The sequence below is a fragment of the Anser anser genome (genome assembly GCF_964211835.1).
Source record: "Anser anser genome assembly, chromosome: 15".
Classification (NCBI taxonomy): Eukaryota; Metazoa; Chordata; class Aves; order Anseriformes; family Anatidae; genus Anser; species Anser anser.
The window spans coordinates 8,292,853-8,308,636 of record NC_139736.1 but is presented as its reverse complement, the minus strand read 5'-3'; the positions used below and the strand labels follow the sequence as shown (position 1 = coordinate 8,308,636).

Genomic DNA, 15,784 nt, shown 5'->3' with positions numbered 1-15,784 from the left:
ACTTTGTGAGGCTTCAAGCAAGTCATTAAAATGCTGCAATTTGGGCAATGAAAAAAAAAAAAAACAAGACCTGAAATTAGTGGATGTTTATGCGTTTGTTTTGTTTTGTTTTTAAATGCTTGCCTTGATCTTTGTGTTTCCCTTGTACTGTGTGTACAAAAAGTCTAATGATCCATCTTTAGTACCATCTTGGCATGCTGTGGGGATTAGTTAATGACTGCATAGCGCTTTGAAGATGTTCAGGCTATTTTATTTTTAATTAATGTTTGCAAGCTACCTTGAGCTTCTCTGATGAAAGGCTTAAGTACAAAATATCAGGTGGTTTATTAGTCTTACATGCAAGAGGGCCAGACAAAGAAGTGAACTGAGACTATGGGAGAAAGGAAACATAGCTGCATTTATCAGGCACCTGGGATATGTATGTAAGTAATACTGAAATTAAAAAGTTAAAAAATTATGAGACAAGTATACTGCTCTGAGAAATGGCAGGTTCCCAATGCATGTGGTACATAGAATTCTTCCGTGGAAATTCTGAGGCACGTGTTCAAGGAGTGCCAGATATTATAGTTTTATAATACAGCTCTGGCAGTTAATTCTAGTGGAGGATTAGTTTTACATGTTGAGAGCAGTCTATGCTTGTGCCCTCCCTCTTTGCTCTATATATTCCTGGGACACAGAAGTTGTAGGCAAATCCAGAGAGTCCCATTTGCAAGAGCTCTGGATTAGATTCCCATTAAAATTAGCAGCAAAACTCTTTAGGCCCAATTTCATTGGGGGAAAAAAGGCGCTGTGACAACAGCAAGCTGATAATATTAGAATTTCACAAGATTTGCAATAATGTGGATGGCACACAACTTGATGGGAGTTCTGTTTATTCTGATGTATTGCAAGACAAAGCACAGGCCTTTGAAATAAGTATCTGTTTCCAGTGTTCTATTTTCACTCACTTCTGGCTAGTGGCTGAGAATGGCTAAAAAAAAAAACAAAGGAAATTGGGAGCTGCTTTAAAGACAGCAGAAGGTAGTGATGTTTAAAAAAAAAAAAAAAAAAAGGCAGCCATTAGGGAGTGAAGTGTATCTTTTAATTACAAAATATGAGTGTTTTGACTTGCATACTCTCAGTCATCTAACTGGCATAGTGCTGCCACACCTCGATTTATCCAGTGTTTCTGGGGCTTGTCTGAAGGGAGTTCAATTGAGAGAACATAGTTGGTTGAGTGGCCAGTAGTGGATAAGACACCTCTTCTTGCACTTGTCTTGTATACAGGGCATGAATAGATATTCATATGACGAAATCTGGAACTTTCTCCAGGTTTCAGCCAAATTATGGGTAAGGAATCATAAAGGATTTTTGGAAGTGATTCTCCAATCACCAAGGAGTCTCTATCCCATCGTGCACCTTCCAAAAAAAGGCCTTTTACATAAGCTCCATCTTCCGGCATTTTTTCCATTGTGTGCTCCTCTTTCATCACCTGGAATGATGAAACCATTTGCTTTATTTTATTTTTATCTGGAGTATATTAAATCCTGTAAGTGATAATCCGAAATTACTCATTTAAATACAATTTCTTATCATTTGAAAACTCTATTCCCTGCTGCTTCAGAACGTGTTTCAAGCTGTTCAAGAAAAACAGAATTCCTCTGCATTTTCTTACCTCAAATTCAAATCCAATATGGTCAATTGGTATGGTGTATTTTCTGGCATAGTTTTGTAAAACACCAGTCAAAAAAGACTGCGTGAAGTAGAATCCTGATAGCCAAAAGACTGTGGGTGGCCCATTGATGACCCAGTCCTGAATATGGAAAGAAAAAAAAACAGAATTAAAGATACATTTTGTGGCTTCACTGTGCAAATTCACCAGAAAGGGTTGTCTTTTTCTGAGATAGAGTTGAACAGCACAATAAGATCTGGGCTTTGATTGGACCCTCTGGATACTACCATTAGGTATATATTTATATATTATAAATTTATATTATATATATATTTATATATTAGGTATATATATATTATAAATTATATATATGTGTGTGTACATATACATATACACATGTATATATATACACACATAAATGCATATTATATATATACATATATATATATATTAAATGTTGCCCCTAAACATATATACAAATTACCTAAGTCAGTTATTTTAGATGGTAACAAAAATAATTACTCATTCAACAACTGGAACTCAGCACTACTGAACGAAATTTCAGAAAGTAGCATAACCATATTATGGTTATAAATAATATAAGTCTTCACTGAGAGGGTTGTCGCACACTGGAACAGGCTTCCCAGGGAAGTAGTCACTGCACCAAGCCTGCTGGAGTTTAAGAAGCGTTTGGACTGTGCACTTAGTCACGTGGTCTAAATTTTTTGGTAGACCTGTGTGGTGCCAGGAGTTGGACTCAATGATCCTTATGGGTCCCTTCCAACTCAGGATATTCTATAAGTCTAGATGCTAATCAGCAATAAGCAAACAAGCAAATAAGGAATACTTTTATCAATATACCTTCTCTTACAGTCTTGTAAACCCAGATTTCCTAACATGAAAAAAGGTTGGATTTTCTCACATAGTATCTTTAACTATCACTATGAAGGTGATCTATCACTACAGCCAACAAATAAGAATCTTGTAGTGGATATCATTCCTGTACAAAGATGCCAGACAAGGAGATCTTGGACTAGTATCTTTGCTGGAAATCACAAAGGCAGTAAGGCAAGGACACAATGTCCCCACACCAGTCTAAGCAATTAGGAGCTATGTTAAGTTAAAAAAAAAAACAAAACTGATATAGTACTGTAATTCAGCAAACATGAAACTGCTGCTCATATAAGACTTCCAGATGCTTCTTTTTAGGTTTCTCCTCATGTGATTTGCATGGGATTCCATTACATCTCAGTATCTCAGCAATTTAAGGTACATCTGAAACTTTAAGCAATTTAATGAGTACGCTAAGAATGTGAGGGAAATAATGGAAGGCTGAGTAAAGAATCAATTAGCTTGTTCAAAAGGTATGTGGAAGTTGTGTCACTGTTTACTTAACTTCAGAGAAATTTACAGTCACATACATAAAATCTAATAGTGCCTCTTATACACCATAGGTTTGTTTCTAAAGCATTTTTACTCCTAGCTCAGTGTTCTTTGAGCAGAGGAGTCATTACGACATCAATGCAAAATAAAATGCATCTTGTAGAAGTAAAAAAATTGAAACTACTAAATGCTGCACTGGACTAGCACCAAAGAATATATTCCTTGACTCGCCCTGCAGAACAGTGGCCCAGCATATTCCAGTGCTATTAATGCAGTGTGTATTTGGTCATGCGTGTGTACAAATAATTCACAATCTGGAGCTACTGGGGGTACTGTTGAGTGAGGACAGTACCAATACAAATTTTATCCATTCAGCTTTCAACTACCCAGTCTTTAGACCTGTCAGTCTCAGTTTAGCATACCTGGAAGAAGTTCAAACGACAGAGCAAATCAGACACATAGCTGCCCAGCAGCTTCAGTGATGGATAGGATTTGACAGCCCACATTGATGGCACTTTTCCCATTAGCATGCTGTTGAAAACATCTTCAAGTTCAGATGACATCAACACTTGCCCTTTGATGGCTTTGCCTAAATTAACAAGGCTGCTCCGAACAACTTCAGTAAGCCTTCAGATAAAAAAGAAATTGCCACCTCATTATTAACATATACTTTTATCTGGCTATAGACCTCCAACTCCAACTTGAAGGAAGGGCTGATCAAAGCTTGGGAATGTCCTGTCAGAAAATCTTTATCCCACATGTAGTAATCAAAACTCTTATTTAACTTGGAAAACGCAAACAAACACACACACATACAGAAAAGAAAGATAGGGAAAATTCCTGTTCTAGACAAGAGAAATCAAATGACAAGAGTTTTAAGATTCTGACAGTAGATAATGTAGTGTATTATGAATATAAGGGAATGGATATCAATTTAAAAGAATAATGTAGGCTGCCCCATCTCAACAAAACAAATTCAAATCTGATTTAAGTTCACACTCACGAAAGTAGGTTCTGTTTCTATATTCAGGTACTCAGCTGCAGCTTTCAGGTTTTTCTAATAAGGTTCATCCAAAGCATAATCTATCATCTTAAGAAACATGTATTGTGAAAGGCTTTTAACTGTTTAAAGCTTGTCAGCAGCTAGCACTGACAAACAAGCATTTTTCAGTCTTAGTAATGCTACACAAAACATTGAACCATACCTGTTAAATCGGATCAGTTCTTGCCTAAGAACTGTATTCATGGACTCTTCATAAAGTACTGGGTATATCTTCATAACCTCTTTAACATTAAAGTCATTTGGTAATTTGGTTAGGATGTCCTGTGCCAAATCTTCAACAGTTTTCTGAAATCACAAACTTGCCGTGAATTAGGACTTTTCATTTTTCCTATTTCTATTCAAGAAATTCCTCAAAACAGTACGGACTTTATGTTTTTGCTGTATAACCACATAGGTATTTTAGTCCATTTTCCTAATGCTTACATGATCATACTCTCTTTGTTCATCATCCTGTTTGTCTCTGCATGTGCCTGCTTGCTCCTTTTCTCTTCTCAATAATTTTACATTTGTTAACAATTGGAGTTTAATTTGCAAAAAAGGTTTTAGGCAAATTCTGAGGAAACAGGCAGCAGGACAGATGAGCATAATCCTACTATTGCCACAATGAAGGAAAAGACAAAGTATGCAGCATGGGAATAATGAAAATGTGAACATCCCAGCCACGAGAGAAGCTTAATTTTCAGCATTATCAGACATCAGAGAATACAATCACTATACACCCTCACAAGAAATGAGGCTCCATCAATTCAATTTTTCTAGAATCCATGTGTGTATAAAATACAGGATATCAATTCTGAGGGGGGCATGAAAGGCCATTTACCTATCTCAAAGGGGCATGGATAGGGCCCAAGTAACCTCAGCCACTAGGACAAGATGAAGAAAAAGAAGTTCCCAGCACCTTCACAAACAGGTCCCGTGGAGGTGCAGACAACAGTGAGGTCTGGGTTCACACAGTTCCGTTATGCCAGATTGGCCTGTCTTTGTGCCACACAAGTCATACACAGAGATTTAAGTCTGGGACTGTATAAACTGAAGCAGCCAAGTGAAAGCAGAAAATCATACCTCAAAAACTGAGCATTCGATGAGCAGTAAAATAGAGTGGAAGTGCCATTATAGCACAAACTTCACCAGGAAGAAGACTTTCACCTCTAGCTATTGCTATATTGCTTGCCTGACAGTTGACTAGCTTGATATTATTTCCTAGCACTCTGGAGTCCATCCCCTAATGATGATAGGGACAGTCATGCAAACAATAATGGTTGATGTCAGGCCAGTACATGAACCTCTAACATTCAAATTTGCAGACCGAAATTGAATGTCATACTGTAGAAGTGCCTAGAGAGGGATTTGATTTGAGGTTCTCTAGGAGCTGTGCTTGTTAACTGTGCTCTAACTACAATTCATGACTGAAGTGAAGCACTTCAAGTGCTGTTATAAAACATGGACAGAAACTTTCTTATTCAAATTACATGTTCTATTTAACTAGGTGGGGTTGTGTGGTATTTTAATACCTAGATATACCTATTCGAATACAAAGTCTTTACTGTATCTTCCATCTTTAAAGGTTCTTCTAGTTCAAATCCATTTACTTCTCTACGCATCAACTCCCTCTTCTCTACACATCTACACAACATTCATGTGATGAGAGGTGTTGGATTATTCTGAGAACCAGGGCATGAGGGGAAAGGGCACTTTTCCAGGCTGCAGGTTGATCTTTCTTCGCCAGTTACCTGAGGGGACTTGCCACCTCCCCCTGCTTCTCTAGGCAAGGTCAGGAGCACTCCACTGAAAAGCTGATTAGTCTCCTGGTTATCCTTGGTGATGTCTGCATTTTCGTGAAGCCCAAACACTTCAGGGTGTGTTGTAATTGGTAAGTTTCTTAGGTATTCAATGTAAGACTGTAAAAGAAACAATTAAATAACAGAAATCATGCAATAATATATTCATAAATGATCAGTAATTCCAACTTTATTAGGACATTCCCATTTAGAACCACACATGTAAATTCCCAGTTAAATCATCCAGGAATTGACATCCAGGCTGCACAGATAAATATAAATATATATATATATATATAAAAGTTTTCAATGGCTCAAAGACTCACTGAGAAATTGGCCTTACTACCCTCGTATAAGTAGCAAGAGAAAGCATGGAAAAGAAATGTACATAAAAGAACATGCAAGGAAAGTTTAACGCTTACAACTGCAGACTAAATAAGTGTGCTCAAATCACACCTATTTGTGATATCTGTGTAGCTGGTAGAAGGGAAAAAGGGGACAAAATACCTGCCATTCTACCTTCTCACCCTGATCATTGCTATTGAGGCAAAAGTGGTTGCAAGAGAGTACCGAACTACCCTGTAAATTCCTTAAGCCTGACTCCTGTTGGTTTTCCAGAACTGTACTGGAAACCTGCACAGAGGTTGCTCTCTGCATCAACATGCATCAGAATATTGGAAGATACTGTACATTGTTACATCTCTGTTGGTGTGTGTTAGATATTAAGTACCAGATTCATATTTCATACTTAAATTGTATAGTGTGGCATGGCCTTGTGATCTCGTGTTTTGTTGTTGTTGTTGTTGTTGTTTCTATTTGTTGTGTTTAGCATATAAAAGTGCAGTGTAGATAAACTTTTTCAAAACAATTCAGGGAGAATTTATATCTGCTATCTCCTCACCTCATACGGACCATGTGGTGGTATGTAGTAGTCATCTCCAGGTGCAAGCATATACTTGTCCTGCTCTATATCCTTGCTATAGAATACAGAAAGAAGGGACAGGAGAAGCCGCCTGTCTTTATCATCTGTTACTCTTCCCCCGTAGTTACATTCCCCTGCGAAAGGACAGAGAAAAGCAGGATGAAAAGATTAAAGTTAATGAACAAATAAAAATTGTTTTACACTAATGTATTGCTCCAGTAAGCTGAAATCCTGGAGCTCCAGATCTTCAAAAAATTTTGGGCACTGCACTTCCAATGATTCAATGGAAATTAGGCACTGTAACACCTTTGGGACTGTGAGCTCAATCTGTGCGTCCTGATGGTGAAAGATAAGGAACACTCTGAGATGGTCTGAGAAACTGCTACTCATGCCACAATGAATAATGGCATGTTTCAAATTACAGCTGTTTTGCTTGCAGTTCTCATTGGTAAGAATTTTTACAACTGTCAGAATCTGAACAGTGAGAGATAGCTGATCCTTGTCTTGTTTCTTTCACACAAACTCAAAGCTGATTACTTATGCATACAGTAGAAAACAAGGGATCACAAATATACAGAAGGGGTTGGAGACAAGAAATGGGGAAGTAGTGAGTGAAGGTTTTCACAGATATAAAGTCCAGGGAATAGCTAAAAGCTCACAGTTATTACTCTAATCCTGCGTCCCTACACTGTTTCTTCATAAAGCTAATTATAATAATAGCAAAAATCAGGAATCATAGAGTTGACAAGGGAGATGTCAACAAGCAGCTGTCTTTCTGGAGAAAGAGAACTGCCACAGCAACTAAGTTGTTTACACAGGTCAACAGCTACTGCTTTAAACTGATGAGGATAATCACATCCTATAGCAAATCACCAATGCTTACTGTGTCAGGATCTGACATATTGATCAGCTAAGGTGAAGCAGAGGCCACTGATGTTTTTTTTAACATATATGAAACAAAGACAAGGAGGTTTGCTGGACCATTAGTAAGTCTTCTAGCTATATATAAGCCAAGACAGCAATCAAATCTGAGGGTTTGGGATCCAACTTGTCATTATGTGGAAGACCAAGAAAGTAAACTTGAATGGAATCTACTACATTTGTCAAGCACTCAGTTTATCGCTGGACCAACTGAAAGTGCCTAGCAAACTCAATATATGTTAGAGGGTGCAACACCTATACCTGTTAGATACGTCAGAGCTTCAAAAGGGATCTCTTCATATTCATTCAGAAACATCTGGATCTGTCGCATACTGATTCTAAGGTCAGATTCATTGAACTCGTACGGAATATTCCAACCTGTTCAATTCAGGAAAGATATACAGAGTAAATGGTGCACTGTGCTGATAACCATGCTCAGGAAATGATGGTATTGGTATTACACTAATACTACAGAGCTGAAAATCACAGCTGCCGGATAACACCAAGATGAAGCCCTGGCATTTACCAGGCTGTTTATTGTACAACTGAGAAATATGACTCCACAACAGTATTGTATTCTAAGGCATTATAACCATCATTCTATGCAATTGAAACATCAGCATAGATATTTGGCATTGCTCACTCCTGAAACACTGTGTTTTACCTGAAGTAGAGAACAGACCTACTCGGTACTTTCAGCTAATCTTTTGCTATCTGGAGATAAACTTACTGATATATAACTTATCTTTTCGGTTGTGTTATTAACAACACATAGCAGCCACAAAACTTGATTTTACACCAAGTAAACATATGCACTAGCTTTGCTAAAAAAAGTACACACAAAGGCACTACTGAAGATATGTCTTTAAAGATGAAAATTTAAAATAGAACTGGATTTGATAAATTACTGTAGTTAGTGATCATCACAGTATTAAATTAATAATAATTTAGTAAGCTATAATTTAATGCAAATACTGTATGATATATTTCCTTGGAAAACTGATGCTTTCTAATCCTCCCCCCCAAGGGTATCACTTTTAGTAGCTCCAAGAGTAGCTTTGCCTGAACAAGAATCCCTGTAAATAACAGCTTTTGAACTTCATTATGTTCTTCACAATACAGATTGCGCTCCTGCAATGCTGCTAACAACAACATTGCTTTTTACAGAGGGTTTCCGATAATACATTTCAAAACTACTAATCTTTTTGAAACTATGCAAAATAATCTAAACCTTACCCAATGGGCCAAAGTTTCTCCTTTCCTGTACAATAGCATGAAAAAAACACAGACCAAACAACATTTTTTGCCATATTTCTGGCTTTTGGCAACTGCTAAAGAATGCAGGGTCAGAGATGGGGTCATTAAGGTATGATCGAAGAAGATTCGCTCTAACCCCTTTCGGCGGTTCATTTGTCATTTTGATGCCATTCTGGAGGATACTAACAGGAAACTTTTCTGATGGATAACTGGTTAACCACAATCTGCAAAGAATTTTAAAAAAGCATATTATCAAAAAATCATTGATATTGACAAGTCCTCAGTATTGATTTGCAGAAGACTAAGTTTGTTGTGTTTTTTTTTGTTTGTTTTACTTCTTTAACTATGATGATAACATCTAAATTTGTTCTAAAATGCAAGCATAAAGAAGATTATATTAAACAGGTAGAAAGATGACATTCTGATTAGGTATCTTTATTTTATTATTATACATTAATATGAATCTTATAAGTAGTTATTCATAAAAACTAAATTTCATTTGTTTTTACTAGTGTGTTCAGCAAATAAGAAATACATAAAAAGAGCAAAATATTAAAACTCCTACCTGAATTTGTCATTGGTATTCTCTGGCACTATAACTTCCTCACAGATTTTTTCCAAAGCAGGCATCCAGCTGGTTGCAAGATGGCAGTTCTGTAACACTACCCAGGTTCCATCAGTAATAGCCTGAGAAATCATTTTTGCTGCTATTGGGCCCTGTCCCTGTCCAAGTGAAATAGTCTGAATGCTTGTACCTCCCATGCCAACATCATCAGCAAATTTTAGCAAACCTATGATGGCAAGTTTCACAAGCGCAAAGAAAGACAAAATCTGTTAGAAAGTAGATCCATATTACATTCATCATTTTCAAAATGGAAAAAGTAATTGAAGGTGTAAAAGTCAATAGATATTTTACTTAAATGAAAACAAAACAAAACAAACAACAACACCTCAACAACCTACAAGTAGTATCGAACTCTGTATCAGTCCTGTGTTTTTGAGGCACATGCTAAAATTTAGATGTGCAAAGTAATAATAAAACACAACAAAATAATAATAAAAAATAGCCCTGTTAAATGCCTGCCCTTTTCTTCAGCCCTGAGTGCTCAGTTCCAGCCTGTGCTACTCCTGTCTACTCTCTCTGTTTCTTTTATAGGATTGAGCTTGAACCAAATCATTAGATCTTCAATACTTACAGGGGGCTTATAGAAAAGATGGAGAGCAACTATTTGCTTGGGCAGACAATGACAGGACAAGGAAGAATGGTTTTAAACTAAAAGAGGCGAGATTTAGATTAGAGGTTAGGAAGAAATTCTTCACTCAGAGGGCAGTAAGGCACTGGCACAGGCTGCCCAGAGAAGCTGCGGATGCCCCATCCGTGGAGGTGTTCAAGGCCAGGTTGGATGAGGCCCTGGGCAACCTGATCTAGTGGGTGGCAGCAGGGTGGAAATGCATGGGCTTCAAGGTCCCTTCCAACTCAAGCTGTTCTATAATTATATTATCTGGCTTGAAAGTAATCCTACTGCTTTACTATCAAAGCCAGTACCTCCTGGAAATACTTCCTTACAGCACAGATCCACATTACAATCGTTTTGGCAGAAAACCAGGTTTAAAAATAATCTGGGTGGTTATTTTTTAAAGGACATTTAACAGATGTGCTTTTCATTGTGGCCATATGCACCATTTAATTAGTAACAGGGGAGGAATCTTTCTGGGGAAGGGGTTGTTACAAAGACTGGAGCAACTCCCAGACACTCACTGGAGGAATTGTAATATAAGCATAAATTATAAACTGGTCTGGATGTTAAAAATATCCGGACCTCTGAATTGCTGCTCACAGATCCATATATTTCATCACCACTTCATGCATTCCACCCTCTAGCAATTTTTGTGTCATTTGCAGATGCAAATGCTTGCTATTCCATCATTGCTGTGTTGTGCTTTAAAGACGCTTTAAAGACACTTTAAAGATCAGGTGAAGGGACTGTCATTTAACGAGAGAATGTCATTTAATGAGAGAAAAAAAGGATTTTAAGTGTCAATCTCACCTGCCATAGGATCAGCACCTGGTGATAACACAAAAATCAAAGGGGCACAACAATTGGAATCATTGTAACTTCTTCCAAGATCAAAAGTAGGTGGTTCAATAAATGTTCTTCCCATACTTTCTACAATAAACTCCTGCACTGCTGGAACAATTTTGTCAGGTCTCAAACATCTGAGAATAACTATTCGATCTAACCCCATTAACATACTCCATGCATCTGGGAATTTTTCTTCATGGGGTCTTACAGAGTCATATATTAGTTTCCACTTCGAAAAATTTTCCCTTACATGTTCCATTAGTCCCTTAAGGTTTGTCAGAGAAGATGCACGTACGAGCTCAGCCCACGATTTGTCAGATAGCCAATCTGGAGCTGGATTGGGATGAGGATTATCAAGAGCAACACCTCCTGTCAGTAGGAAACGCCAAACTTCATCATCTATTTGGTCTTTTCCCTTCATAATGCCTACTGTCAGAAGGAGGGAGAATAACAGTTTATCCTTCTCAAACAGTGAACGACAGACATTATTATAGATGCTTACTGTGAAATGCTCAATTATATTTTTAATTCTCTCTTCTAGGTCTTCACTCTTTCGGCTTTTAGCAATGGATTGAACATACAAGTTAATGAACCAAATCAATGAATACTGGTACATAGGTTCAATGTTTGCCAGATCAGAGATGCAGAAGAAGACAACAGCTGAATGAAGAGCAACTGGCTTATACCCTACTCGAGTAGAATCTATTTGCATTTCAGTTGCAGAAGCAATTTTTTGCTTTTCAGAAATTTCTTCAGATAACTCTTTGGATGAAGACAAAATATTAATTGCTGTTTCATCTTCTAAAATATTTCCTTCTGACTTGGAAAGGACCTCCAGGATTTTATCTTCTATTTCCTTTAATTGTTTCTTGTTGGCTGCACTTTCTACAATCAGTTCATTTTTCTTTTCTTCTAGTTCAGGCTTTTCCTTTGCAGCTACAATTCCAAGAAGTTGGTCCTGAAGACCCAAAGGTGTAATCATGAAGTTGAGTATACAAACTTTCACAGCCAATTCAGGAAGATAATGAGGATTTCTTAAGCGGGTTGTTATGTAAAACCTGAAATCTTTTGAATATTCAATTATATTTTCCCCTAATTTCATGTATTCTACTCCTTGTTGTTTGAATGTTAGCTTTAATAAAATGGGTTCTATGAAGGCATCTAATTCTTCACCAATATTTTCCAGCAAGACTGGTGTTCCAAGCTGAATAGCATTTTCTAATGTCCTAACATAATGTGTGTCAGATAATTTGATAACTGACAGCCTATTAGTTTTCTCCATATTTTTTACCCACTTGTTAGCTTGCCTTTGAGGATCTATCATTAAAGCCCATCTTCTTGAGTTGGAAACAATTATGCCATTATCAATGGAAAAAGAATCAACTGGCAATCCAGCAATCTGCCATGCACGGATTTTGACTGGATCCCCCAATGTATTACTTAAGGTAAAATCACTGGAGCACGGTATGTTCTTTTTATTGCACAGAACCTGCCATTGCTTTTGACATTGTAGACGGTAATCTACAGTAAAGGCTCCCAAATAAGCCACCGTTCCTGATGATAGCAACACATCTCCTGTAAGGTCTATGTACCGGATTCTTAATAATCGTGCAGCTTCTGTCCACCTGTCTTTCTCTCCACCAAGACCGCTAATTAGTTGTTCAGCTCTCACAAGCTTTTTTGAGCAGAGTTCAATATTATTTTCTAATTCTCTCTTCCGGTCATTCATGTTTTCAAAGTCATCATTCAAAGCTTGGAGGCGATCAACTACCTCCTTAAGTTCTGCTTGCTTCGTTTTTAGCTTCTGCATTTGAACATCCAGTAACTCTTCTGCAGTTCTCAAACGTTCACGTTTTGGAGCAACCACTTTTGCAACACGGTCATATACCTCCATGGCTCGCACCCACTTGCATAGTCCTTCACAAGCTGATGATACATTTTTTATGACAGCTGGCTGAAAATCTGGATGATTGATAAACCTCTCTCTAATTCTCTTCATTATAGCAGGAGGAATATTATCCTTGTCATATGCCTTCAAGCTCTCAAGGAATTTCAGATCTCCAAGAATTTTTCTAGAGGGCCCCCAGTAGTCTTCTATCATTTTACCTATATTACACATAATATTAAAATCAGGCTCAAGTCATGCATGTTCAAAGTGAAAAAAATACGTGAAACATAACATGAAGAATTAACATCATGATTTTGCAACAGAATTTTACTATGCTACTAGTGTTAACTAGTTTTGGAAAATTCTCCCCTAAAGAAATTCAGACAGGAACTTCAGCATCACTAACCTATGTCATATTTATTAATTACATAATAATTCTACATCAACAAAGGAAACAAATTATTACACAATCTCTCTTATCACATATGCAAAAGTGTTATTTCCTAATCTAAGCGAGACAGTTTTGGAGGAAAGACAAATTTACAGAATTCTTATTTTCTGTTATTAAGGGTTGAATTGTGGGGGCATAAGGTAAAGAGAAGTGAAAGAAAAGAGTCTCTTTCTTTTCCTACCTCATAAATCCTGTACAATCTCACAATGATAACATAATCCACAACAAAAGGGTTTGTTAGAGTAACTACCTATGGCAGGGGGACAGCTAGAATTCTGTCTCCCAGTATATTTGATAGCATTTAGTAGCAGGACTTAGAGTGGAAAACACAGATGAATGGTGCACCTCCAGCTCCAGGAGCTCCTCAAGGCAATGTCAACCTCAAAACTGGATAAAAGCAAGTTGAAGATGTGACTTTGCACCCAGTGGGACCATATCTACAAGGCTTATGCAATAGTCAAGCAAGTACAGTATTTGACAACAGTAAAAGAAGTTCTTAGCTATTCAGTGTAGCTTTATGTCATTGCTAACAGAAATGCACTTTTTGTGCACATGGCTGCACTGACACTAAAAGCACTTCACTAGTCCAACACTGCAGTACCTCAACCATTCCTAGGGCAAGGATAAGAAATATCATGTAATTACCACTGCCACTTGGGTCAGGCTTTCTCTCTGGTTTAGTTCCCTTCATGACACAGATACTCTCCATGACGAGCTTAACAGGACCAGGTGGATTCTGCATGGATTTCACAAGAGAAATGTCTGAAGGATTCAGGGTATCAAGAGCTGCAAGTGCTGCCTCCAAAGCTGGCATGGCCTCAGCAAGGTCTCCTTCACATTCATCCTGTTAAGACATTGAGGAGATGCCTGTAACCCTTCACACAATACCATGTCTGCAATCTGATTATCCCTCTCCAATATGGTCTCAGAGAATGTTATCTGCCTGCAAGTACCTAATAAAAAGGAATCTTCACAAGATTGTGTTTCTTAAAGAGACAACTACTTTCATAATTTGTCTGAGCAGTTTAAAGAGGGAAGGTTTGTAGAGAAATTAATAACTTTCATAAGCTCAACTCATAGCTGAGAAAGCCAGACAAACTTTCAAGCTCATAGTCTCTCTGGTCTGACAAAAAGAATTAAAATACAGGTTAGATACAATTGTTCTTAGTTAAATCTTAGAATGCTGATCAGGTAGAAAATACATACCATGTAGCTTAAATTCTTTATCATGTACCCAGATCTCAGTAATTATCTATCTATCACTGGCATTTCCAACCGGTTACAAAATATATTGAGGAATCCCGCATCTTCCCACAGGAAATTCTGTGCTACAGACATCTGGCTATGGCAATATCTCTTCGGTTATACCTAAGAGGGCTCTGTGCAGTGCTATGCCAGCTTAGCTCAGCTAACTCTAAACAAACCATATCTGGGCCTGGAAACAATCTAAACTCATTACTCAATCTGTTGAGAAGCAGAATATGTTAGTACAGAAATGAAAGCTATTTGGCTTTTGGGGTATGAACTAGTAAGGGAAGCTATGCAGTACTGTGAGATACAATCATACACTAAGCAGCCAAAATTTACCTTGTATATATTAGGATCATCTCATTCATCATCTCTTGCAACTTTGTTACTTTAAGAGTTTGGATCATCCCATTAACACATCATGACAACTCAAATTTACTTGGAAAGATGCTAGAACCCACCACTTACACACTACCTTAATAGCTTTAGCAACAGCTGCTGCTTCATTAGCCTCTTTTTCATCTGCTGACACAAGCTCCTTCTTTGCATCTACTTCAATTGTTTCCTTTTCGATCTGGATCATCATTTTTTCTGTTTCTGCAGAAGTCTGAATCAGTTCAGGCTGAAGGGCAGTCAATTCTTTCTGCATCTCTGAAACCTGATGAACATAACAGGAAATCAAGAAGAAATCTTTATAAACATCTGCATGCATTTCACGTCTTTCTGTCTTAGGAAGAAAGATCAGAAGACACTATGTTAAATACAATCTAAAAAGGGACATTAGATCTTAAATAATTATTAAAATACTCCTCTGGCCTGTTTCTACTAGGGCTATTTTATTTAACTGAATAGAATTTTTAAAGAGGGTTTTTAAATCATCCATGTAATATGTTTCCTTTCTTACGAACCACTTAAGTTCACCACTGATCAATCATATTTTTTTTCTTTACAGGCAGTTTCAGTTTATAGAACCCCAAATAATCCTTTATTACACAGGTGGAATATAAAATCCAAAAGAAACTGGGATTGAAACAGAATTAGTGACAGCAGCAGCTACAAACTGAATGTTCTTCTTTATCAGGCAAGTGCCTGGAAGCCCCCTTACTTTACATCTTGGAAAGATCAGTCCCTGGATCAG

At 37.4% G+C, this 15,784-nt stretch overlaps 1 protein-coding gene across 7 annotated transcripts in view; it reads right to left on the bottom strand.

Annotated features, from left to right (window-relative positions):
- Positions 1-980: 980 nt before the first annotated feature.
- DNAH3 (dynein axonemal heavy chain 3) overlaps positions 981-15,784 on the bottom strand; it is a 66,237-nt gene continuing 51,433 nt past the window's right edge. For 6 of the 7 annotated variants that reach the window (XM_083800419.1, XM_083800422.1, XM_083800421.1 and 3 more), the window contains 12 exons: positions 15,122-15,304; positions 14,044-14,242; positions 11,024-13,165; positions 9,541-9,766; positions 8,955-9,199; positions 7,980-8,096; positions 6,777-6,931; positions 5,828-5,995; positions 4,240-4,382; positions 3,457-3,661; positions 1,655-1,792; positions 981-1,471 (listed from right to left, as the gene is read on the bottom strand). In XM_083800419.1, coding sequence (XP_083656545.1) covers positions 1,118-1,471; positions 1,655-1,792; positions 3,457-3,661; positions 4,240-4,382; positions 5,828-5,995; positions 6,777-6,931; positions 7,980-8,096; positions 8,955-9,199; positions 9,541-9,766; positions 11,024-13,165; positions 14,044-14,242; positions 15,122-15,304 — 4,275 coding nt within the window. In that variant the 3' untranslated portion in view covers positions 981-1,117. Of the gene's footprint in view, positions 1,472-1,654; positions 1,793-3,456; positions 3,662-4,239; positions 4,383-5,827; positions 5,996-6,776; positions 6,932-7,979; positions 8,097-8,954; positions 9,200-9,540; positions 9,767-11,023; positions 13,166-14,043; positions 14,243-15,121; positions 15,305-15,784 lie in introns of those variants that run through there. The other variant, XM_083800424.1, reaches the window with a different exon arrangement.